The sequence below is a fragment of the Haliotis cracherodii genome, unplaced genomic scaffold, assembly GCF_022045235.1.
Source record: "Haliotis cracherodii isolate W230 unplaced genomic scaffold, xgHalCrac1.p SCAF_5, whole genome shotgun sequence".
NCBI lineage: Eukaryota > Metazoa > Mollusca > Gastropoda > Lepetellida > Haliotidae > Haliotis > Haliotis cracherodii.
The window spans coordinates 43,047,594-43,073,918 of NW_027266308.1; the positions used below are offsets into that span (position 1 = coordinate 43,047,594).

Genomic DNA, 26,325 nt, shown 5'->3' on the forward strand with positions numbered 1-26,325 from the left:
GGTTAAGTTGCATCACTAAGTTGACAATCAAAGACTGAAAATAAAATCCTGAAAAATTTGCAGGTTTTATGACCAACAAAGAATGAATTACCTGGGCCCGTTCCGCAAAGCTGTCTTTGCGCTACAACTATCAAGTGCTATAATTAAAAGATCACTTTGGGGAACACAGCCCAGGTTGCTGGGTGGGGAAAACTAGACATCCAAGCCTCCTAAATAGCTTCAAATGAATTCCCTGTGACGTGAGATTTGAATAATAATTGACTCCTCGGAATATAAGTGTCCATGATATTGAAACAATTGAAAGGTTGATGCAGACCTATATTTTATTTTTTTCAAGGCATTCAGTTTATAGTAATTGGAAAGTAGGAAGTCATGTACAATTCTAAGACATTGTTTGATGTTCATCTGTTTCGTACATTTCAGAACCGTATCCCGGTCCGAGGAGATCCACACATACTGGTTGTCGGGGACCCGGGGCTGGGGAAGAGTCAGGTTTGTTTACTTATTGCAGGGTATTCTTGAAGAACATCTAAAGGCCATTGTCAGTTTCTTTCTGTCTGGACTAGTGTCAGTGTGGCAGAGCGTTTAGAGGCCTTCAAAACCAGAGTGTTTTTTTACCCTGATTTGCACAGATGTGAAAAGTGCTTGAATTTATGTGACTTCTATGACAAGCGTTCCAGCTGATTTGTGTGGAAAATTGAACACACTTTCAATATCACTTTACTGATTTCTCTGTTAAATCGTTAAATGAAAGCAGTCCAGTTTAACATAGGACTAGAGAGTTTGTGCACTGATGTTAAATGTCCTTGCATTAATGCGACCTCCGTGTCAAGTGCTTAATTTTGATGCATATGTGTGTACAAAGTCTCTGTTCTCTTTGGTCAGCCAATGTAGAGTGCTCAAATTGTAAGAAAGGACACATCCATGTGTAAATCTAGGGAAGATCAGTAGATATTTCTATCAACCTATTGTTAACTTCTATGTTTCTTCCATTGCAAGTTACCCCTAGTGATTATGGGTTAGAACTAGTCCCAGGCATCCTATGCTGGTTATAAGAGGCAACTCAATGGATTTGGTGGTCAGGCTTGGGGAATTGGTCAATGGTGTCCAAACTAATCCGTCAGTGTCGATAGGTGCTCATGATATCAATCACTAGATTTTCACGTCCAGACTTGATTATTTACAGGATGTTGTCATATAGCTGGAATATTGCTGAGTGAACAAATACTCTCACAGATAATTGCAATTTGCTTCTGTCCATGCGTGTCCATGAGTAGATTGAATATTGAATTAATGTTTATCTTAATTGTATTTCCCATTAAGATTCAATTGAGGAGGAGGTATGATCTGTAAGTAGAAGTCCTTGGCATTTCATATGAATTGGAGGGGCGGTCAGGTGGCCTAGTGGTTAGAGCGTTTGTTCTTCATGCTGAAGACCCAGGTTCGATTCCCGACATGGGTACAATGTGTGAAGCCCATTTCTGGTGTCCCCTGTCATGATAATGTTGGAATATTGCTAAAAGCAGCATAAAACCATACTCACTCACTCACTCAGACATATGAATTGGAATATTGTCTATTACAAATACTAGTTCGGTTCCAAAATGTATAATGCAATGGAAGCTTATGACTTATATGAAAGAAAGTATTTTCTGAAGTGCTTAATTGCTTTGAAATAGCTGTAATTGATGACTCTTCCTGAACATTCATGAAGATTTGTTTAGAAACAATGTGCACATGATTAGATGACACCCCTTAGTGTTGAAGATTTCAAATGTATCTGTGTCACTGCTGGTTCTGTTACATTACAGTACATTTGTGGTATTTGGACCTAAATGATTGAAACGTTTGTCAATGGTGGTCAGAGTAATTTCAAGGTTTAGGTAAAACATAAACTGTAAAACATGCATTTCATTGTCATATGTGACTTGAATTTATAAATAAGCAGGTAACAATCAATTTCATTTCATACTAGCCTGGAAGCTAGTAGAGTTCTGTTAGCACTGCCTGCAAGGATGCTGTTTATGTTGCAGATGTTGCAGGCCGTGTCGAACATCGCCCCCAGGAGCGTGTATGTGTGTGGAAACACCACAACAACGTCAGGCCTCACTGTAAGTAACCTACTTATTCTTCCTAGGTACTGGTGTTGCAGTGATCTAAGTACTGCTTATTACTTGTTACCTCCCTTAGCTGGTCAATGATCTGCTGGTGATAGGTTCAAATCCTAGGTTCATCAGAATTATGATCCTTGGGCTATATCAGAACTACACCATTGCTTTATGGTTTCACTACTCCGCATCAACGACCTTCAAGGGGGGGGGGGGGGGGGGGGGGGGGTTAAACCTTTAAGTAACATCGGCAGTTTTTCAGCCATATTGTGACTCGACCTTCATCACTGACACACTGATATGACATAACTGATATGAAATATGTAACTCACTTTTAATAATTTCTTGAACAAAATTCCATTGTATATATTTCCAGCTGTTTGAATATTCAAAAATGAAATATGTGTTCTAATGATGTGGCTTTATGGCTTTTATTCAAAACATGATTTTAAAAGGTATTTTCCTTTTATCTAATTTATCAGTTGAAAGAAGAAAATTTTTGTTTCTTTGCAAAAACATTGTTGAACATGTATCTCTTCAACACATGTCTTTGATAAGATGTTTATGTGACTTCAATGACAAGCGTTCCAGCTGCTTTGGATAGAAAATTGAACACATTTTCAGCATCTCTTTACTGGTTTCTCTGTTAAATCATTAAATGAAAACATTCCAGGTTAACAAAGGACAGGAGAGTTTGTGCACTGATGTGAAAAGTGCTTGAATTTATGTGACTTCAGAGTCAAGTGCTTCATTTTGGTGCATATTTGTGTACAGAGTCCCTGTTCTCTTCGCTCAGCCTCTGTAAAATGCTTGTATCTGTTCAGCAAGTGTCTTGGATGAGATGTTTATGGAAATGTGTCCTGAGTAACAGTCAGCCTTGGTAGCTACATGAGTAATATCTAAGCTAGGGTGTGAAAGTACGCCCTGTTTGCAAAGAGAACTACCTGAAGTTTGAGTTGGTAGAGTAGTGTATGGCAACAATTGTATGCTGTCTGATGTCTGCCAGGTGACACTGTCCAAAGATGGAGGGTCCGGAGATTATGCCCTGGAAGCAGGTGCTCTTGTCCTGGCTGACCAGGGCTGCTGTTGCATAGATGAGTTTGACAAGATGACCAATCAGCATCAAGCTCTCTTAGAGGCTATGGTGAGTAGTATAAGATATGGAATTCTGGGAATAACGTTTAGTAGATTCATTATATAGTGACTTTGACATGTTTTCAACAGGTCTTGACATTGTAATACCAGCATTAGAAATTGGCACTAGTCCTATAGTCCTTGTCAAACTGCCCAATTGTTAAGGTATCCTGAGGATTTTTTAAAATTTGCCCTTTTAGGGGTTTTGCTATATGTTATCATGATGAGGACGAGTGGGCTACATTTTTTAGTTTCTATTGCTGTAATACCTCATCTCAACCCCACCCCCATGCCAAATTCAAATAATAATGTGTCTCTTGGATTTACAAATAAAAAAACAAAGTATGATGACGCCTAATGCTTCCTTCAGATGGGGATTCCTTATTGGAATTGAGACTTAATCAAGTTAATGATTGAGTGAAGAAAATCAGATTGTCCAAAACAACGATTCTATTCTGAGAACAGAAATAACACATAAATCTTAAGTACCTGCTTCAGTTGAGTGGAACTCACAAATGATATTACATGTGTTCATTTTTTAATCTGTATCCATATAGGATTCAATATGCTGCTCCTGGTAAAACTCAGTATAAGAATGTCTTGTTGTGTGGGACAGTCTACTGAGGTTGTGTCGTAAGAGGCGGCTAACATGATCAGGTGGTCAGGCTCACTGCCTTGATTGATGGATGTATACATCATCTCCCAAATATGTAGATTCATGCTCATCATGTCAATCACTGGATTGTCTGGTCCAAAATCCATTATTTACAGACCACCGTCATATAGCTGAAATATTGCTGAGTGAGGCATTAAACAACAAGCAAACAAACTGAGGATGAAGGAGTAAGCATATACCCCGAAACGTTGTGTTCCTCATAATAAAGAAGCTGACATCCATAAATTCTCTTCCTCATGTGCATCACTTCTAAATGCCTTCAAAGACTTGAAACAAACTGAGGTTGTACACCATCGTTCAGTTCTCAGTGATGTGAGATGTTTGTCTGTGACTCTTGCAGGAGCAGCAGAGTATCAGTATTGCTAAAGCCGGAATAGTCTGCAGGTGAGATGGGTCAAATTCTGACACACTGGTTTTACATTTTGCCCTCTGCATAAAGAATGAATCTGCTTGGTTGAATCAGTTATTTAAAAGTCATTTTGTGGTAGACTATTTTTATATAATTTTCTTTAGCCTTGACTTAACAATATTACCAATATTCACTCACTCATTGCCATAAATACCCAGTTGAGCGACAAACCTTTCTTAATGGTCACTCTTTGTAATGATTGAGAACTTCTGTTCTTATAAATAAATTGCAATTGATTTCGTGGCGTTTGATTGGCTAACCAAGCAATTTTTGCCCACACTACTGTTTCCTGATTGGCTGATAATAGCATTTGCAGGGCTTTTGTTGCATTTTATTCATAAGATTTGACTCAGTGTGCACACACTTTGTTTTCTTTTATACCTCCTTAAACACGAGAAATATTGTAAATAAACACTGTTATTAGTTTTTGGAAGAGAGCACATATATCTGTAAAGTCACATGACCATTACATTTCAGTCTGCCTGCTCGTACCTCCATCATCGCAGCAGCCAATCCAGTTGGCGGACATTACAACAAGGCTAAAACAGTTTCAGAAAACCTCAAGTATGTCTGTAACATCTATATTGGTTGACAGAGATAGTTAAGTTGATAGCAACAACCTCTTAGCTGGGCCACGTGGAATGTTAGGACTTTCATGCCAAAACTGGGCAAATTAAGTATTGTGATAGTTGTGACTCAAGTATTGTGATATGCCTTGATACTTGAAGTAGGCATATTGTGACACCCCTAGTATTATTAATGTCTTTGCCAACTTATCGCTGTGGCGTCTGTAGCAGGGCGTGGAGTCATCCCACAGATGACATCCTTACCTTGTCAGCTTGCTGACGGGGTTAACCCCTTTGGTCATGTCAACAAGGCGTCCGACCTCGGATCAGAAGGTCCGTGGTTCGAATCCCATCACGGGACTCAGAATTTTTATGGCTGCTACAGCATCTAGACTTGTGCCAGGGATAGTCACAGTTGAGTAAAGGGAAGAAGTGTCATTGCTTCTCCCTGTCTGGTCTTCATTGTTCCCCAACAAATACATCTAAGTAGTGAAGTGTCAGCACTCAAACAAGCATTGAACACTAATCAATGGCATAAGTTGTTATGTGATATCTTTCCAATTTTTATGTATAATATTTACTACATTTTGCATCACTTTTGTCTTTCCTCTCATGTGAAAGCTAACGAACTGTGGTATAGATGAAATACTGTTCAAATCAGCATTCACTAAGTTTTAGATGGCCACCTTTCACCTGGGTTCATGATGGGGAGCTGTGTTGTGATAAGATATTTATATTGACAGTAAGGTTGAGAAGAGATGCACATTACGATTCATAAAGACAACAGTGTTAACACTAGTCCTAAAATCCTTTCCAAACTGCCCAATAGTTAAGGTATCCTAAGTGACTAGTATAAATTTGCCCTTTTTAAGGGCTTTGCTATATGTTATCATTATAAGGACTAGTGAACTAAAACTGTTAGTTTCTACCACTGACGCAACACTTGGAATGTGAAGGAAACCGGGGATAGAATATATTTCTTTCAATTGTGCCACAGGGCACGTCTATTGATGTTTAAGTGTGCCCTTTGGAGATTTCAGTGTGCCATTCCGAAGAAAACTTTTCAATGAAAAAAGAACCGGTTTCAAAAATACATGAAATTTGGTTCTTTAATGTTCATCATTTCCATACATTTATCAAGTTTCCTTGTGTGAAAGAACATTTGTCACTGGCAAGTTTTTTTATTTGACCACAGGTGATTTCTAAGTGCCCTAACAATATTTTAACCATATTTTGCGTACTTGAGTCAACTGATGTACTGGTAGTGGCTTGAGACATTTCTTTACTCGAGCAGAATTAATATTTTACAATTTACATTGCAGTACACTGCATACTGGGTGAATCGATTCACTGCTATTTATGATAAATATGAGTCAGCCTTATCCCAAGTCTGTCCTTTCAGAATGGGCAGTGCACTCCTGTCAAGATTTGACCTAGTTTTCATCCTGTTGGACAAGCCAGACGAGGTCAGAATATGTGTACAGGAAACATCATGCTGTGCAGATTTATTGAAATAATAAAGTGAATTAATAATTTGAAATGTTTGATAGAAGATACCTAATTTGTTTGAACTTGATGCTGTCGTTGAATACAGATGATGTTGATAAAAGATTACTTCCTGGAATAGTAGGATGAGGGAAGAGAAAATGTGATTGTGTACTCACTGCACTGACTGTTTAGGGCAATTCTCTCTATAAAAGACCATTGTGATGTCTTACAGGAAATGGACAACATGCTGTCTGAACATGTGATGGCGCTACATGCAGGAAAGAAAAGGTACAGCTATTTGTCTTTCTACTGACTATATTGGGATTACATTTCCACACCATGCAGGGGTATTCTCAAATAACTACATTTTTATTACCCTGATCAGTGTGCACATGATATTCATTCTCAGCTTTGGTATACGACTCAAAGTAAAGATACAGCTATTTGAGTTTCTACTGACAATATTGTGACTAAGAATATATATTTTTCATAAGTCTTATAGTAAACTGACAGAGGTCAAGATTTCTGTTTATGTCTAAATTGATTTTCAGGCCAGATCAATATTCTTTCTTGTCCTATGGGTGAAGCTGTCCAAAATTTCCAGAAGTAAATACGTATTAAATTAGAAATACTGTTTGATTGAAAATATGGTTTCTTAAGCATCTGTTTGTATGTCACGACAAGGAGTATTATGGATAACAGCATCTGTTAGGATGTCACGATGAGGAGTATTATGGATAACAGCATCTGTTAGGATGTCACGATGAGGAGTATTATGGATAACAGCATCTGTTTGGATGTGTTTAGATATTATTGTTATTTCAAGAGTTATTTTGACTGCATCTGTTTGAAATCTACAGATAGATGTATTCAATTGTCTTCAAAGAAATATTGGCATATTATGCTGTTCGATTGTCGATCATTTAGCACCTGTCATTTTATTTTTAGTGATTTTCTGGGAGTTACAGTCAGAAGAACTCAGGCAAGTTGCTACTGGATAAGCAGGGATGCAAGTTAACCTGATACATACATACCTGAATAGTGCTAATACACTACTGAAGAGAGCTTACCGAATGCCTGATTGTTTCATGCCACGACAGATTAACTGTAGTAATATGAAAGAATTGGGCGTTCTTTAACTTTTTTTGAGTAGTCTATGTAAGGGGACACCCTAAAATCATGAACTTGTACTAGCCCTTGAGATACCTTTAACACAAGGCAAAGTGACTCGGGGTAGCAGGCTACTGCCAAGTTGCATCCTTGATAAGCTGTTTGCATGGTAAGTAGATGTACTTTGTAGGCCCTCTATTACCTTAAGAGGAGGGAGTTACTGACCAAGGGATTGAGCATATGTATTGTGGGTGTCTGTCCTGGGATATTTGTTTGTTGGTTTTTGACACATTCATTTATATTGCACAAGAAGTTATAGAAATTTGTGATTTTTCCAAAATACATGACATTAAGAATCTCTGTAACATCTGACAGCTTATTAATCATCCAAAATGGGGCCAAGAGTGATCAAGTAACTTTTTGTGGCCCAGGTTTTGTCCTTAAAAGAAACTGCCAGGCCTCCAGAAGATAGATTTGAGTTGACACTACCACGGAACACAAGTATTGATGGCACCGCCTTTTGATGTTGATGCCATGGCGGTCAGAAACGACAGGGTGTAAAATATCCACAATATAATAGTGCAGCCTTATTTATGTTCATTCAGAATTTGTGGTTAAGTTGTTTTTCAAGATACAGAAATCAGATATGCTGGTCTGAATGTTTCGTCCATTCGTACTGAGAATTTAGAAGCCTCGATGCTGATTGGCCTATTTGAATTATCATCTGACACGACTCCTATTGAGGTGCTCTCAGATCTTCCACAAACACATCTCCGAGAGCAGAAGGTTGTGGGTTCGATCCCTGCCCACATCATACTAAAAGACGTTGAAAGATGCAACTTGTTGTTACCCTGCCTGGTGCTCGACATTAAGGGGCTAAAACAAAGACTGGTTGGCACTGAGTCAGTATACTACCGCATGGTATCTCAAAGTGCTAACCCTATAAAATCGCCAGGAGTCCGGACTAGTACAAGCAGCCACATACACACATACATCGCTATGTAAGTACATGTACAATAATCTTAAACAAGTCATGGTTACAACATAGCAATGTTGGCACAGGCCTGAAAAGGCTTTGCATTTGGGATCCCTACCTTGATGAGGCTTTACATTGATCTGCCTTGAAAATGAACAAGATGCCTTGAAATGCATTGAATTTAAACATGATTATGTACAGAAATAAATTTTGAATGGTACCAAATTATGAAATATCAGCATTCATTCCTGAACATGCATATGAATTTTCTGCACTCTGCAGTTTCAAGTTTATACACATAGAATGCAGGAGCATGTGTCCATGAAGTCTCCTCTCCGTTAGAGCCTGGATTCACAATGCTGAAGACCAGGGTTTGATTCCCCATATGTGTAAAGTGAAATCCATTCTTGGTGTCCCCTGCCATAACATTGATAAAAACGGCATAGATCTCGACTGTTTCAGGATGACCTTGATTCCTCCCGGCTGCAGTGGGAGGCAGACAAGCCACTGAGTGAGAGACTGAAGATCCCGAAGCTCGATGCCTTCGATCCCATCCCCTATCAGCTGCTTCGGAAGGTATGTCCTCGTACAGTCCCACACCTAGTCAGTCACTTCTCAAACATATTTATGCATGCTTTTATCAAGCGAATCCAAATTAACCACTTAATATTCACACATTGGTCTGTAGCCTGAAAAATTACAAGCTATTGGTTCTCAGGTGGTTGTAGGTGGTTGGTCCTGTTCTTGTAATAGGAATCAGTGTTGGTTAAGAATACCTGATCATCTGCATTAAGAGAGTGTAACTATTTCTAGGATGGAGATATTGTTATTGATCTAATTGTCCAAATCAGGAAACAGCGCAAAATTTACACTTTACTGTAGTGAGTGAGTGAGTGAGTGAGGTGGGTTAACGCCGCTTTTAACAGTATTCCAGTTATATCGTGGAGTGTCAGCTTAATGTGGGAGGAAAGCCCGAAGTGATACAGGTCTTAGACGTTTACCACTTCGGTGAAACCCATGAGCACGGGTATGGTGTTGACAAACCTAGAAACATAACATTTTACTATAGAGACGTATAGGGACATCACACACCGTCTTCACAGTTTTGCAATAAAGTATAAGAAGTGGATATAGTACCTTTCTAACTGAGTTGGAGCAGTGCCACAATGTTCTTAAACTGCATTGTAATGTCACCAATGGACTGCTGTTTCACATCAGAAATTGAGGGAATTTAATAAATCTGCATGTTTGATCAAATTGTCAACATTTACACTGAGAAAATAATATGTTTTCTTATAGACTAACATTTTATCCGAATGTTGCTGAACTATTTTGAAACACTTTTTTGTATTCTTGTATTGCAGTACATAGGCTATGCCAGGAAGTATGTTCATACAACCATAGGCCCTGAAGCAGCCAGGGTTTTACAGGTTTGTATTTGAAGAATAGATGTTTGTGTTTAAACTCCATGTGAATGATTTATTGTTTTAATGATTAACTACGGCAAGACAATCTGATCCATATTAATTCTAATCCATGTTTGGAGTGTTGGATGCCAATGAAATAAATATGGTAGGTTAGTTTGCAATTAAGATGCCTGTTTCAATTACTGCTCTGGTAATGCATTTAATTTTGTCATGAATTATTTGGGACTGATTTATATTTTTTTGATAATGGAAACAGTAATGTTGATTCATGTCCAAAAAGGTAACTGATAGTAGTACAGTACAATGATGTGAACAGATGGATCAGTATATGACATATAGGTCTCTTATATGTTACGTTATTGCCATTCCTGATAATGTTTGAATAAATAAATAGCAAGTGATTACATGGCTTTTGTTTGGATAACCAAGCAATATTTTTGCATTTGTTTCCATAAACCTAAAACAATAGTAGGCCGTGCCTAGTAACTGACTACTGTTCCTGATTGCTAGACAATAGAGTGGGTGGGTCTTGTGTTGTCGATGATTTCGTATTGTTATCTGCAATATGTAGCGTTTATGGAGGTAAAAATGTGAAAACAGGTGTGCACACACTTTGCAAATCTGCTACACGGATTTCCAGAGAGGGCACACCAGTGTTTTTCATAAAAGTAATTATACCTCCATAAATGCAAAAAGTATTGAATTCAATTCCTAATTATCCCCCAGAACTTCTATCTGGACCTCCGTAAGAAGCATCAGACACAGGACAGCACCCCGATCACAACCCGACAGCTGGAGTCCCTGATCAGACTAACAGAGGCCAGGGCTAGACTGGAGCTGAGGGAGGTGGCCACTTCACAGGATGCCGAGGAGGTGGTGGAGATCATGAAGTTCAGGTGAGTGTCACTTCCTGGCAGGTTGACAGGCCTAGGCTAGGCTTGTGCTGCGAGTGGAGCATATATCATAAGATTGACTGAGGTTTAGAGGCTAGACTGGCATGGAGAGATGTGTGTGTATCATGAGGTTGAGAGGGACTCAGACTTGAATAGTGTGGCAGGGATATAGGAAAGTGTGTCGCTTCTTCTGTCCGTCAAGTTTCTGGTTAAATCAAAGACTTCAATATTTCTTGATCAAATTTTTCTCAGATATCACCCAAGCCCTGAACTGGTGCCTTTTATTATTTAGGAATTTTGGAAACAACAATTGGACTTCAATTTAAGATTCAATCAGTGAAAATATCTTCTGAACCGTTTCCTAACTTTTCAAACAAGTGGTCAACTGTTAGGAATTTTATGTCTCTTATCCACAGAAGCAAATGTACAACACCAGTGTATCTGATAATAACCACTGCTCCCAGTGATCTTCTCAAAGTAACACTACCTTGCTGGGATTGCTAATGGTACTAGCAGCATATTAATCAGTCTATTGTTGTGCTATTGACTGCTTGGGACGAGTCCCAGGTGCCTTTTGTGGTCAGGGTCTGGTGTCTCACACTCAGTGCAACATATAATTGGCAGGGATATGTGTATTTCATGCTTGTTTTAATATGACAGGTTTATTCATTAGTCATGACTGATAAATGATGTTCTAGTTTGTTGATGAAGTGTGTCTGTCTACTCCCAGCATGGTGGACGTTTACTCGGATCAGTTTGGGTGGTTGGACTTCAAACGTTCACAGCACGGCTCAGGCATGAGTGGGAGATCTCAGGTAAGCAGATTCTATCAAGTATATAAGGCTGTGTTGCACATGAAACCTGGTAATGACAACTGATTCAACTGCAATAAATTACAATTAGAGATGTCACTGTATTTAAGCATCCCCTGACCAACTTCTTGACCAACCTGTAATCTTTATACTGAACTGATACTGACCCCGAAAACTGACATGGCATTCCGTATTTCCTCGAGCATATTACACATACCGTATTCGACGTAGTAAGCGCCCGGCGATATTTGCTAATATGATGGCTAGTGCACGATCCCAGTTAGGATCCCTTCCGATTGATCAATGTACACAAGACTTATTTATTTGTGTATAATGCGCACTCAGGTGTTATATGCACCCTCAATTATGGGGAATTAAATTCTTGAAAAATATATCTGTTGTATGTAAACATTTCAGGCTGTCAGCATAAACCACGATTTTTCAACTCTGTTTTTTTCACCAAAATAATATTCTAATAAGAGCCCCTATTTCTAATTTTGAGAAGGCCCTGGGCGCTTATTACGTCGAATACGGTATTTCTACAGAAAGCACAGCAGTGTAGAAGGGATATATAACTGCCCTGCAACTATTACAAATAAGGTTTGTTTCATGGACATTTGAACTGATTGATTTGTAATATGTGATATGTTCCTTGTGTTGTGTGGTAATATGGTGTCTGTGTCATCAATAAAGGACAGCTTTTATCACATAAAGGTTTCCATGCAGACACAGAATGTAGAGTATGGGAAGACCAGCATATTATAAAATACGAGCTTGCCATGAAACATCATTGCTGCATTGATAATTATGATTAATTATTAATCAGGTTTGAATCCGATGTGTTGTTATATCTTACAGGGATGCAACATAACCTGAAACTTTTAATAACCAAAATAGTGAAAATATAGAAGAACGGGATGGATGGCTTCCCTCTGTTTCAGCCCAAGAGGTTTGTGGCAGCCCTTCAGAAGGTGGCGGAGCAGACGTACAACTCCATCTTCACTGTGCAGCAGATGAGGCAGATAGCCAAGGTGGGAACAGCAGTACTGAATAGTACTTAATAGGGCACATGCGGTAGATCAGAACAGAACAGACATCTGCTGTCCATTTTGTCTCATGTCTTATACATGTGGTAATCATGTACTCATATATGCCAGGCATGTTGATTCTATACCGAGAATGTTTGTAGGAGCAGGCCTTGTTCCACAAAGTGATCAGAGCGCTAAGATGGTTGGTTGGTAGGTTTATTGTTTAACGCGGCACTCAGCAATATTACAGCTATATGACGGCGGCCTGAAGACCTTTTCTACCCTGGATCTTCACGGGTACACTAAGATAATCGTAACTCCCATACTTTAACTTAGACAATAATAGTGCTAAGATTGCTCTTTGGAACAGGGCCCAGTATCATAAGAGCATTAGATAAAATAGATTAATAAGCTTGGTTGGTTGGTTGGTTTGTTGTTTAACGCAGCACTCAGCAATATTCCAGCTATATGACAGTGGTCTGTAAATAATAGAGTCTGGACCAGACAATCCAGTGATTAATATCATGAGCATCAATCCACGTAATTAGGATCGATGACATGCATCAACCAAGTCAGCTAGCCTGACCACCCGATCCTGTTCGTCGCCTTTTACGGCAAGCATGGGTTGCTGAAGACCTATTCTACCCTGGATCTTCATGTGTACGCTAAGATAAACGTAACTCCCATACTTTAACCTAGACAATAATAGTGCTAAGACTGCTCTTTGGAACAGGGCCCAGTACCATAAGAGCATTAGATAAAATAGATTAATAAGCAACTATTTCTCTGATTTGCCCAATCACATAGAAGTTTTAATGATTTTGTTTCTTGAGCATAACTCAAGACGTGTTTAGTTTTGCCACATAACCATTATAAGGTGATAACTGTATTTTACATGTTTTTGGTTGAGCCTTTTTCATGGGTTTTCTCATATTTCCAGATTTCTTTTATTGTTGCACATAATTTAAAAAAAAAATTTCCCATGTCTATATTTATCCAGGAAGCACATTGTAGAGAACCAGGCCAATTATCATCTCCTGACGACTTGTTACTGTGCCTGCAATGTATGGTGAAAACTGATGTCAAGAAACCACTTATTGCCAGGTTTATTTGTACATGGGTTGTTTCCTTCTGCAGGATCTCGGTCTCCATGTCGCAGACTTTGAGGGGTTTGTGGCCTCTCTCAACAACCAAGGCTTTCTGCTGAAGAAGGGGGCCAAGGTGTACCAGCTGCAGACACATGGATACTGATGTGACACCAGCTGCAGACACATGGATACTGATGTGACACCAGCTGCAGACACAAGGATACTGATGTGACACCAGCTGCAGACACATGGATACTGATGTGACACCAGCTGCAGACACATGGATACTGATGTGACACCAGCTGCAGACACAAGGATACTGATGTGACACCAGCTGCAGACACATGGATACTGATGTGACACCAGCTGCAGACACATGGATACTGATGTGACACCAGCTGCATACACATGGATACTGATGTGACACCAGCTGCAGACACATGGATACTGATGTGGAATCATCTTCCTGAGGCAAGCGTGTCCACTAGCCTATATCATAGCCTAGTTTCTACCCTTGCCACATCAAGGTCACTTTTCTTGGTTTGACCCTGGCGTAGATCACGAGTTGTGCCCCTTGTAATGAAAACACGATATCCAATCAGATCACTGTTCTTATCTTGTATAGATCCACAAAGATGGCGACTATGATAGGTGACAACCTATTCGATCAGATAACGAAAACATACGCTTTTTCATCCCTGAAACATAGGCAACCGTTGAGGGGTTTAAAAGATGAAAAAGGTATATTCAGGTCAACAAAGACAGGCAGCGGTAAATCACTTTCATTCAAAGGGGTACCAGTCATGGATGTTGATTTTGCGAAATGTTCTCTGATTGGACTATTGATATGTGTGATAGTCCAATCATATTAAGCTTGATGTGGCAAGGGTGGGAACAAGACTTGGATCAAAAGGCCAGTGGACACTTTTGCCTCCGGAAGATGATATGGAATAGATGAATCATTTCACCTGCTACCTGTGATACACAATGTGAATGACTATATTATGACAGTTGGACTGTAAACTTGTACAGGAATCATATACAGAGGTTGAGACTTTGTATACACAAATAAAACCATGCTTGTATTTGTTGTTGTGTAAAGTTTGTGAATGCGTTTGAAACACTTTGAAACACTTCCATCAGTGAGTGAACGTTTGATGCTGCAGATTCTGACCACCCAATCCATTATGTCACTTCTCACAACAGCGCATATTGATATGGACCTACCATATACGCCGTAATAAGCACCCAGGGTGCTTAGAAACTTGACAAAGGGGGGCACTTATTTAAACCATATACAATGTACAATGAGTTAAATTTGTTTTCATAATAGTAACAAGGCAATAATATTCCCTTTCTGCTTTCCTGCTTTCTGTAAAAAAAATACTGGTATGTAACAGATCTCAACACAAGAATATGGACTGACATGTAAATTTTCAGTCTTGGTACCGGTCATTTATAAAGATTACTGACAGATTGGTCTAGAAGTTGGTAAGGGAACACCTTTTGGAGCAGGGTGCTTAAATGCTAAAATTGACCTCTTTCGGTCATTGACATTTTTCTGTTTTTACAGAATAAGGGGCAGTGATTCTGTACACAGGTTAAAGGGGCACTGATCTAACGCAATTCCCCGGGACTGGTTGTTGCCTTTGTTATTGTTTTTTCCCAGTGAGTACCCGGATGTAGAGGCAGAAATCTAGACTAGCTCGCGACCTCTGTTGCGCCATTCGTAAGCGCATTAGTCACTTTTATGGATACCGGTAGTAATAAGAGCGTATGGTCACATTGATCAACAAAATGAAATACAGTTTTCGAGATAATAAGGAAATGTAGGTATTTTTGTGGGTAGCATCGGTAATGGTGACGAAGTTTTGATAAGTCACTTGCTTGGTAATTTTGCGAATTTCGTTTACACTATTTTGACTTGCAACACAAAGTAAATATTTCATCTGAGCATTGCTTTTTTTATAGTGTGTATATTTTTACTGTCAAAATGTGTAACATATTTATTAAACGTATAAATATTCAGTTATTTTACAAAGTGACTGAAAAACATTTCCATCTGTATTATTATGATAACGAATTCCAAACATTTTGATGTTTAATGTCATCACAAAGAGACTGAAAATGTTACGTTGAAAAGTACATTTCTATGTTGTTTGGCTTCTAATCCTACATAATAATCTGTTGTGATGTTTGTAGGCCCTTTTGATCGTCTTAATCAATCTGGACAGATCTTTTAGTCAAAATGACTGAAATATTTACACATTTTATAAATTGCCTGAGAGAATCACATTTTACAAATTGACGGTAATCTATACACGCTTACAAAGGAAATGACCTGTGAAAACAATGTCTATCGCGCATTGAAGAATTTCCCAACCAAGACGTAGAGAAACAAGAACGAATCGGTTCAAATGAAGGAAAACAAAATGCAAATACCATAATTACAACTTACCAAATTTATGTGTATAAATAGGCAGCTTCCTTGTTCGAGGAATGTATCCGTGAATATCCACACAAAGGAATAATGTCCCACTCATCTGCAGCTATACAAAATAACTTATTCGATGTCACGTGTCTCTGTAACTATCAAATATTCTAAAAGATATATATCGTTTCGGGATATTATAACCAGTGTTCGTTTCTCAACTGATCACTTGGATTGTTTCCAAGGGTTGGCTGAGAAAGGCCACGTGACAACTATTTTCATAACGTCCACGGTTCCTAAAAAATCCACTGAGTTTGATAACAATGAGCAACCAATCAACGTATTATCAGTTAACCCTTTGAACAAAGTATGTTGTTTTTACATCGGCACTTCACGCCATGATATGAGTGTATTCCCTTTGTTTTAGTAAACCTAGACATGTAAACACTCACTTTTGACATATCCACTGTGCAAGATAACATATTTTCTGTTAATCCTTTGATGACTAGGAACGATCCGTTGATTTACCTAAAAAAGTAAATCAACTGATCATTCATCTCTTGCTGGGCTGCCACGTGCATATTACATAACGCACATTTCACCTCACTTCAAACCTGGATATAGATTGAATAATTACCCCAGACACAATAAATGCCAAATGAGAACCTTTGTCAGGTAATCTAAGTGGTGCTACCACTAATTGTACCTGTAATAAATTCATTAACTGAGCATCAAGTGAATGACGACAAATACACAAGTGTAGGGTTATACGAGAAAACGTTGATGACAACAAGGGAGTAGTAATCGTATTATCGACGCAATCCGAAATCCGAAAATGCTTTCACTGCATGGATACCTTTTTTTTAGTATTAAACTATAACCATCTGGGGTATTTCCAAATGACGACTTCCGATGAGCTCCGCCGTTCTTTTTGTCTGTTTGTTTAGGCTGAAGAAATTAATTAATATGCGCCCTTTGTCGAATCTTTATAGATCACATTTAACTAATCAGTGTTTATTCAAAAATGCGTAAAACAAATATTGCCTCCAGCCTCCAAGTTTATTTAGCTGTCCTTGCAGACGGTAGCCCAGTCTCTGGTCACGCTCAGTTGCGTTACGTATCATCCGGGTACTCACAGGGGAAAAAACAATAACAAAGGCAACAACCAATCCGGGAAATGGCGTTAGATCAGTGCCCCTTTAATGATCATCACAACAAAAGCACATGTGATGTGGTGTAAAACTTTATTTCATACATTCAAATCACAAAACTTAATATGCTTTTAATTCATTGTTGTTCAGTCGACTATCATTGCTAATGATACTCAGTATGTAGCTTGACAAATAGATAGAATATTTATAATAATACAATGAATGTATAATGGACGGTTATCACATTTTGCATGAACACAAAATCTGTTCAGTTGGCACGCTGGATGAAGAATGATGTAAAACTGATGACAACTGGATGCAGAAGCCACAAAAACTAACAAATTAAATTAGATGGTCAGAAATAAGAACTGTGTGAATGTTTGTAAAAATAGTACCATGGCACTTTAGCTCATGTGGATATGTAGTCAACACTTCAAAATGTCAAGATGGCCAGTTAACAAAAGTTTTCACATATTTCTGAATCAATAGTGACGACAAAGTATTAACAAATTTTAAACAACTAAATTACTACATTTGTTTCTAAACCTTCAAGGATGAAAGTACTATTGAAGAATAATGTTACAATACATAACATTTAAATTTACTTTACACAGACCTTCAATTCTGAACTTTATATACCTTCTTAGGCGAGTATTTTTCTGAGGCCAAACAATGTTCCCATGTTTCACAAGAACCACACTAAAACCGTAATGATTTCAACATCCTACCATGTCAAAACAGGGAGAAAAATACAGCTTTTTCAGCTATTTCAAAGATGTTTGCAGAGCCAAAAATGCATTTAAACATAAATGACTGAGCAGTGGCCATAGATAGATTTTACAATATTTCTGCTGTGCTGGCTCTATTGAAAATCGATTCCAACCTCTTGAAACAATTCAGGTGTTATCAAGCATGAGAGTTCAGCTTCACTGGTCCAGTGCTTTCCAAGGGGAGGAATGGTATGGTGGTGACCAAGGACCATGACCAGGGTTAATCTGAGATTCAAACCAATGATCAGCTGATTCTGACACAACAAGGGGATGCAACTGTGCAGTGCAGGCCATTTTTTGCTGACACGGATGACCAAAAATCAGAGCTTTCAACAGATTGCGAAGGAATATTTATGACAACAGTAACAGTAAGAAGCCAGGATTGATGATAAATGATGTTGGAGATGTAGTTTAAGTGACAAGGTAGCCAGTTTGATGGCTCCACAGTCAATGTAGAAACCTGCTAAATATTTACCAGAGCTCCAGATAAGGTGCGTATCTGCGTAAAATACGCATCAGAAATGCAGAAATACGCAATAAAATCAAATCCAAGCATATCAACTACGCAACGAACATTACAGATAAGCTACAAAAATAAAACTTGTGAGTATCATCAAAATATTGTGAAGTAACCCTGCATATTCGATCAGCAAATCAGCAACTTATTTTGAAATTATAAACGGGCATTCCATCAACCTTGCCAAACTCCACGATGACAGTTACATCAAGATCATTTGCCATCACACTTTCTTGTTGAAGTATCGTGGTATTTTTGAGTCCTATAAAGCTCTCGAACCCACATGACACCAGTTTGCAGGGACTAGATGAATAGTGTTTTTAAATATTTAACTTAAATACCCACGTGTAAAAACTAGTGGGTAACAGAAATTTGAATACCCAGATAGCATTGCTGATACCCAATGATTTTAAAATGCATGGGTAAAATACCCATAACACAAAAGCTTATCTGGAGCTCTGTATTTACATAATTCACTTCCTGACAAGTCTTTGGAGATCACAGATTGCTTCATCGACATCCTGTTGCGATTTCAGTCGAACCCGTGATAAACACCAACGTCTATTTAACATATCTTTTTTAACACCAAGATTACCAAGCAAATCCTCCTCGGATGGGGTTTCTGAAAGGAGAAATTATTTGAGGGAGTATGAAATATTTAACAGAACAATGTAACTTGTTGCTATAAATAAAGAACTTATAAATATAATACAACTTGCACATCATAATGTTTCAACTCAGAATTAGATTTTTTTTTCATTTTGCACTATTCAGATAGCACAATCACAATCTAGACTTAGTCTGTTTCAATATATATTTTGAAAATCTCGGATAATTTGGGTCAGTGGTTGAAATACAAAAATATTGCCAGGCTGTAATCAGGACCCAATGATTGTGTTGTTTGAAGCAGCAGGTCCTGGCTAAACTCTTCAGGCCCTCATTGAAAAAAACCACTTCCAACTTATTATGACAAATATATAGACACATGAATGTACTGCAGGCCATAAGGACACATACAAGTTTGAAACTATTGGCCTAACATGAGAGATCTATCTGCCACAGGCCCATGGTAACATGAGAGATCTATCTGCCACAGGCCTATGGTAACATGAGAGATCTATCTGCCACAGGCCTATGGTAACATGAGAGATCTATCTGCCACAGGCCCATGGTAACATGAGAGATCTATCTGCCACAGGCCCATGGTAACATGAGAGATCTATCTGCCACAGGCCTATGGTAACATGAGAGATCTATCTGCCACAGGCCCATGGTAACATGAGAGATCTATCTGCCACAGGCCTATGGTAACATGAGAGATCTATCTGCCACAGGCCCATGGTAACATGAGAGATCTATCTGCCACAGGCCTATGGTAACATGAGAGATCTATCTGCCACAGGCCTACTGTAACATGAGAGATCTATCTGCCACAGGCCTATGGTAACATGAGAGATCTATCTGCCACAGCCCTATGGTAACATGAGAGATCTATCTGCCACAGGCCTACAGTAACATGAGAGATCTATCTGCCATAGGCCTACAGTAACATGAAAGATCTATCTGCCACAGGCCTACGGTAACATGAGAGATCTATCTGCCACAGGCCTACGGTAACATGAGAGATCTATCTGCCACAGGCCTACGGTAACATGAGAGATCTATCTGCCACAGGCCTACGGTAACATGAGAGATCTATCTGCCACAGGCCTACGGTAACATTACAGATCTATCTGCCACAGGCCTATGGTAACATGAGAGATCTATCTGCCACAGGCCTACGGTAACATGAGAGATCTATCTGCGACAGGCCTACAGTAACATGAGAGATCTATCTGCCACAAGCCTACGGTAACATGAGAGATCTATCTGCCACAGGCCTACGGTAACATTAGAGATCTATCTGCCACAAGCCTACAGTAACATGAGAGATCTATCTGCCACAGGCCTACGGTAACATTAGAGATCTATGCCACAGGCCTACAGTAACATGAGAGATCTATCTGCCACAAGCCTATGTTAACATGAGAGATATATCTGCCACAAGCCTATGGTAACATGAGATATCTATCTGCCACAGACCTACAGTAACATGAGAGATCTATCTCCCACAGCCCTATGGTAACCTTAGAGATCTATCTGCCACAAGCCTGTGGTAACATGAGAGATCTATCTGCCACAGGCCCACAGTAACATGAGAGATCTATCTGCCACAAGCCTATGGTAACATGAGAGATCTATCTGCCACAGGCCTACAGTAACATTAGAGATCTATCTGCCACAGGCCTATGGTAACATGAGAGATCTATCTGCCACAGGCCCATGGTAACATGAGAGATCCATCTGCCACAGGCCTATGGTAACATGAGAGATCTATCTGCCACAGGCCTACGGTAACATGAAAGATCTATCTGCCACAGGCCTACGGTAACATGAGAGATCTATCTGCCACAGGCCTACGGTAACATGAGAGATCTATCTACCACAGGCCTATGGGCAGGTGTTTATTTTGAAACTGTTTTATAGCTGTATATATAGCAAAATGTATAAAAGTCCTCTGTTTAATAACTTTTGAAAGCCATTTTGTTTCATTGTCAGATGGATTGTCAAAACATTAACATAATTCATATTGAAAAAATAGAATCTGATCCAATCACGATATGATTATTTAGATCAGAACACAATCAAAATATCAAAATATCTTACCATGTTCTTTCATTTGATTCGCAACTATCATTAAGGGGACATCTTGCACAACTCGCTCCTCTAGCAACAACTGAAAGTCGTCTTTGGCTTGTGTTAAGTCTGTGTTGGCATTATAGACAAATACAAGTCCCTGTGTTCCTTCATAAAACTTTCTCTTTCTGTGATGTCGGAGGGCCCCACTTAGATCCCACACGGTGAACCTGGCCCCCGACTTGGCCTCCAGAGTCTCCACATTAAACTCCTCTGTTGGCTTCGTCGAATGGACGCCCTCTACTTCCAACAACCAGGAATATAATAAATAGGTTTTCCCTGAAAACAGACACAACCTGTATCATTTCAAGAAAACTTTTTTTGATAATAGAGATGTCCACTGGTAAAATCTCGTATTTGAAACAGCAACTTGAATTGTGGTGTATTGGTTTCTTCTATACTCATCGCCAAATGAAATGCGAACCATAAAAATACATAGATAAGTATGTACATTAAGAAGACATGTTTCCAATGTTAAATAACAAAACTAACAGTCAGTCAAGTTTTACTACATTGTCTTTATTTTCATCACGACATGCTGCATGTGATTTCCAAGATTTACACGCTAATCCTGCATGAAACAAATGGTCCATCTCGAGTCATCTACAATGTATGCTTGACTCTAATGTACACAGTACCTTGGCTACGTTCCCCTGCGAATCAGATGCACTATAAATTGCATTACTAGTATTAACTAGGGATGAAAAGAGACATTGTCGCACTGGTGCATCGTGAGGTTTTACGAGAAGATACGATACACAATAGGTTTTTTTCTGTATCGATACAAACCCATACACTTGCTAAAGTTACTAACTTGCTATTCGTTTGATGAACCAGAGTGTTTTTGTCAGTCAAATATCACAAAATATGTTGTAATTAGGGCTTCAAGTTCAATGCTAATAATAGTTGCTAAGAAGATGTGTCTACACAAAGCTTTTCCTTTTGAACCTGCTCAGAAATATCTATAGTCAAGAAGTTTCCATGCTACTTAAGGTAAACATGCTTATTGTGATACCCTTTTGTATTGTGATTAGTGGAGTTGTTAAAAACGGCATTCAGCAGGGTTAGAAATTACGTCTTATTTTCACGAGTCTGCAAATGATCCACAGAGTTTCTATCTACCCATTAAATCATTAATGGTAAATATGGTTGCCCACCAGGAAATGTCACTAGTCCTTCCAGAATTTTACTGGTCTCAAACTAGCAGACATATTTTAATTTTGCAACCTGAGCCAGCAATATCCCAATCAACCAGGTGACACACTGTAACTGACTGATCTGAGTGTTGCTGGTCATTGATGTGTTTTGTGGTGCTGAGGTTCTCTATATTAGAGCACATCAAAGTCAGGTTTCTTTTGATTGGACTGTCGCTTCACAAACAGCTGTGCAGCAGATACAGTGTCTGTATACACCTGTCACAGAATGTGAGGTTACTCTGTATAGGTTCGTAGTTAGTTCACCAACTTCTTTCAGAGAGTTAGCAAGAGTGGTCTAATGCTGCAGTATTTTCAGATATGGGCGTGGGAGGACAGCTCAACATGATGAAGTTCTTAGATAAGATGTTTACAACTTTGGTGAAAGCAGCGGGCTAAGGTAGGGTGCTTACAAACAAAGGAATATAACCAGGGTGAACTTGGGATTCAAACCACGGTCATATTTTTCTAGCATGTTCAAGGTAAGCACCTCGGAAAAGCGAATTTAAACAACTTTGATTGGGCCACTCGTGCCCTCATCATCTTTAAAGTTTGAAGGAGCTTCTTGTCCTGTCTAAAATTAAAAAAATGCGTTGATCATCGATAGATATTTTTGGTCTCTGTTGAAACTAATGACTGATTAATGACCCAACTACTAGCATATTAGTTTTTGCTAAATACTGATAGTTTACAGGTAATCACCCGCATTACTTGGCCCCAAAATAAGAACTTTGAAAGGCGTTGTTTCGTTGTCCTGTAACGATGCAGTTGATGCTCTGATGACGTTGTTGTCTGAGCTACATCCAGTTCCCATCAGCGTCCTTGTACCCACTGTGTTTGATAAATCATCTCATTACCAGCTTTGTTTACATTAATAAACACTGATCAGTAAAATAAGTTGGCGTGCTTAGTTACCGGAAGCACATGCGCCACCTACTTTTACTTTTGGAGTTGCGCCCCTTGCATTTGCGCGCCATTTTTCTAAATAAAGAAAAAGTACATTGTACTTTTGAAACATGTTATAAGTTACTAAAGAAACATAAACAAATTAATTAAACAATGTATATATTAATACAAACGTATTATATATTAAACGTAGATTAAGGTTATTAAACTCCACACGAATCTTCAGTGCCCGGCTAGCTCAGTCGGTAGAGCACGAGACTCTTAATCTCGGGGTCGTGGGTTCGAGCCCCACGTTGGGCGGATTCTTTTTGTCCCTCCAAATGGTGAAGGTTACTAGATACAAATGAAGTTACCTCCATAAACACAAAACACGTCAACTTAACCTCCCAACAGCGGATATTGACTGTAAATTTCGTATACATTTACAGGGTTGTAGACATACATTTAACAAAAAGTATTACTTAAGGACCGGTCATGTATTACAGGATTGGGTGGGTCAGTGGTATTTGATGCATCAATGTACTGAAAATAATGATACTCTTAATACTCTTATGTATTAACTAATAATGCTACGTAATGCAAAATGGCCATTTGTCATCTTATGTTTGTTTAATGAAAGATAACACACATTTCTTAATCGGCACAGAAGAGTCTCCAATGACACTCTAACTACTTTGAATTAATTATCAGGACTAAAAATGAACTTTGATATAAGAAAGGCTAGTCGGATGTCAGGGAGTAATATATAACTGTAATTTCACGTCAGCGAGCCTAACATAATGGTATATATTGTTAATACATATTACATTTATACGTTTATAAATAATGATTGTGCAGGATGCATGTATAGTGCAGATAATAACAAGTGATATATTTATAAACATATTTTTTGTAGTGTTATTATGACAGTAGTTAATGAAACATTGACGATGCTTGACATTTTGAGTTTAAGTGATACTTACACAGAATATATTATTGATTTAAAACTTTAAAAAATATACCAATATAAACACAGAATAAATATAACTGAAACTAACAAACAATGTGTAATAAAATACAAGCAGCATGAAAGAATAAGAATTATTAGTTACCCCTTTTCCCTTGTAGATCTTCAGTATAGTCTGACTTCGAACTTTGGAGGAATGACAAGATAACATCATCCTCATTCGACCCAGTCAGCAATCAACAAGACAATTTACAAAGATAATGTCAAACATTTCATTTCTTTCATGCATACTGACAGTACAAAACATACGTATGTGTTTCACAATGTCATGGGCCGTAGTTTCACAATATCATGGGCCACAGTTTCACTGCGACATTCCCTAGATTATGCCATACACACACGTACGCACGCACCGAAACTTGAAGTTGGTAAAAAGTGAAAAATGATCACCAACTCAAAGCGTCAAGAGGATTTGTGGGGCGCTTCACTCAGTCTTTTAATACAATGCTTTCTTGCTCGTCATTAAAAAAAAACATGTCACAGTCTACGTCGTTTTCCCCTTTCCTCTGTGTGTAACAGTGCTTCCTTTTAAAGTGTATACTTTGTCCAAAGTAAAGCGTATATGTGTTATGACACATCGGAGTGAGTGAATGTTGTTATCCGACGTAGCCAGCAAAAAACCTGGACCAGAAAACCACCAAAAGTACATAAACAGCAGGAACACATGATTTGCAAATCCTGCAATCGACCGAAATCTGCACGGCAGTTTACAAACCAGATGTCGATTTCGTTTGCTGCGGATTTGATTGGACTTTACATAGACTCGTTAGTCCTGCCAAAATGTAACTCCATAATTCCAGCCTGGTTCGGCCATAGTCAGTTAACTCCCTTGCCTCGGGGAGATGGGGTCTATCGTAAGACCATGTCATCCAAAGAATATTTATGACTACCACCGTTTTAATTCGTAGAACACGTGTTTGTTTTAATTTTCGGCTTAACCTGTTAACAATCGCCAGCATGAGGGACAGTGTAAATCCTGCTGGGGTACCATGCAAATAGCAGGGGTACCTGAAGTCCCCATGGCCCTTGTGCGGTGGCCTTACCTTAGCTGCTGGTGATCAATAGCCTGCTATTATGTTGTAATGTCAAATCATAGTCATAGCTTTTAATGCTCTAATACTCGTTTTAAAACAAAACTGTGATATGCTAGTTGTTATACTGTCCATCGTTGACAGATTTTAACTATAACAATTATTTTTTATATTTATATTATAAGTTTAACCAGAGACCATATAATAGATTATATGGTCTCTGGTTTAACAAGGCAATATTTGCGTCCTGTCATTCGAATCGTGCTCAAAACACAGGTATCGTGGGAAATCGGCTCATTTTATTAATTACAATCGAATGGTGATTTAATACATTGAATAACCGTGGGTGATATTTTATGTGACCGGGGTCCACTTGCTCAAAGCTATCTTACCGTCTCGATAATCGTAACTCCCATACTTTAACAAAGGCTTACGATAATCCTGGCGCTAAGATCGCTTTCTACAATCGGGCCCAGGGCCCCGTTCCGCAAAGCGATCTTAGCAATGCGACTGTTAAATAATGTGATTTACGAAAGTAGTACTAAGATCGCTTTGTGGAACGGGCCCCTGGCTGATTATATATCTTGCCCCGACGGTGTTGGTCGAAATTGCTTACTGGTGTGCTTGGTCCATGGTCCAGAATCGAATTTTTGTAGATACCGCTATGTAACTAGAGTATTGACTGCAGCGTGCAGCAGTATTCACTCACTCACTCCCTTGTAACGTGGACCATCAGCGGAGATTACAAGAGAAGATAAATAAAGCCATATTTTCAAGATAAGGAAGGCGTTTTGTTCTATGCTGCAGTTAGCAGTATTCCAGGCATGTGACAGCAGTCGAATATTCAGTTAATACGGTGGCCCATAAGG

General features: G+C 38.8%; 2 protein-coding genes and 1 non-coding gene across 3 annotated transcripts in view; 2 read left to right on the forward strand and 1 right to left on the reverse strand.

Moving 5' to 3' along the window:
• The window catches only part of LOC139443696 (DNA helicase MCM8-like), a 30,737-nt gene extending 16,859 nt beyond the window's left edge, over window positions 1-13,878 (forward strand). Inside the window, exons 15-28 of the mRNA XM_071224633.1 lie at window positions 424-492; window positions 2,034-2,111; window positions 3,115-3,252; window positions 4,259-4,302; window positions 4,805-4,891; window positions 6,296-6,359; window positions 6,614-6,669; window positions 7,330-7,363; window positions 8,930-9,043; window positions 9,832-9,897; window positions 10,621-10,790; window positions 11,518-11,602; window positions 12,541-12,630; window positions 13,765-13,878. Of these exons, the coding sequence (XP_071080734.1) occupies window positions 424-492; window positions 2,034-2,111; window positions 3,115-3,252; window positions 4,259-4,302; window positions 4,805-4,891; window positions 6,296-6,359; window positions 6,614-6,669; window positions 7,330-7,363; window positions 8,930-9,043; window positions 9,832-9,897; window positions 10,621-10,790; window positions 11,518-11,602; window positions 12,541-12,630; window positions 13,765-13,878 (1,209 nt within the window). The remainder of the gene's footprint in view (window positions 1-423; window positions 493-2,033; window positions 2,112-3,114; window positions 3,253-4,258; window positions 4,303-4,804; window positions 4,892-6,295; window positions 6,360-6,613; window positions 6,670-7,329; window positions 7,364-8,929; window positions 9,044-9,831; window positions 9,898-10,620; window positions 10,791-11,517; window positions 11,603-12,540; window positions 12,631-13,764) is intronic.
• A 3,941-nt stretch (window positions 13,879-17,819) lies between these two features.
• Window positions 17,820-23,416, reverse strand: LOC139443182 (uncharacterized). Its single transcript, XM_071224142.1, has 3 exons — window positions 23,216-23,416; window positions 21,291-21,599; window positions 17,820-19,206 (listed from the first exon to the last, which is right to left on the reverse strand). Exons 1-3 carry the CDS (start codon window positions 23,325-23,327, stop codon window positions 19,058-19,060), a joined length of 570 nt encoding a protein of 189 aa, XP_071080243.1. The 5' UTR covers window positions 23,328-23,416; the 3' UTR covers window positions 17,820-19,057.
• A 230-nt stretch (window positions 23,417-23,646) lies between these two features.
• Trnak-cuu (transfer RNA lysine (anticodon CUU)) lies at window positions 23,647-23,719 on the forward strand. Its single transcript has one exon. It is a non-coding gene; the product is annotated as a tRNA-Lys (tRNA).
• Window positions 23,720-26,325: the final 2,606 nt, after the last annotated feature.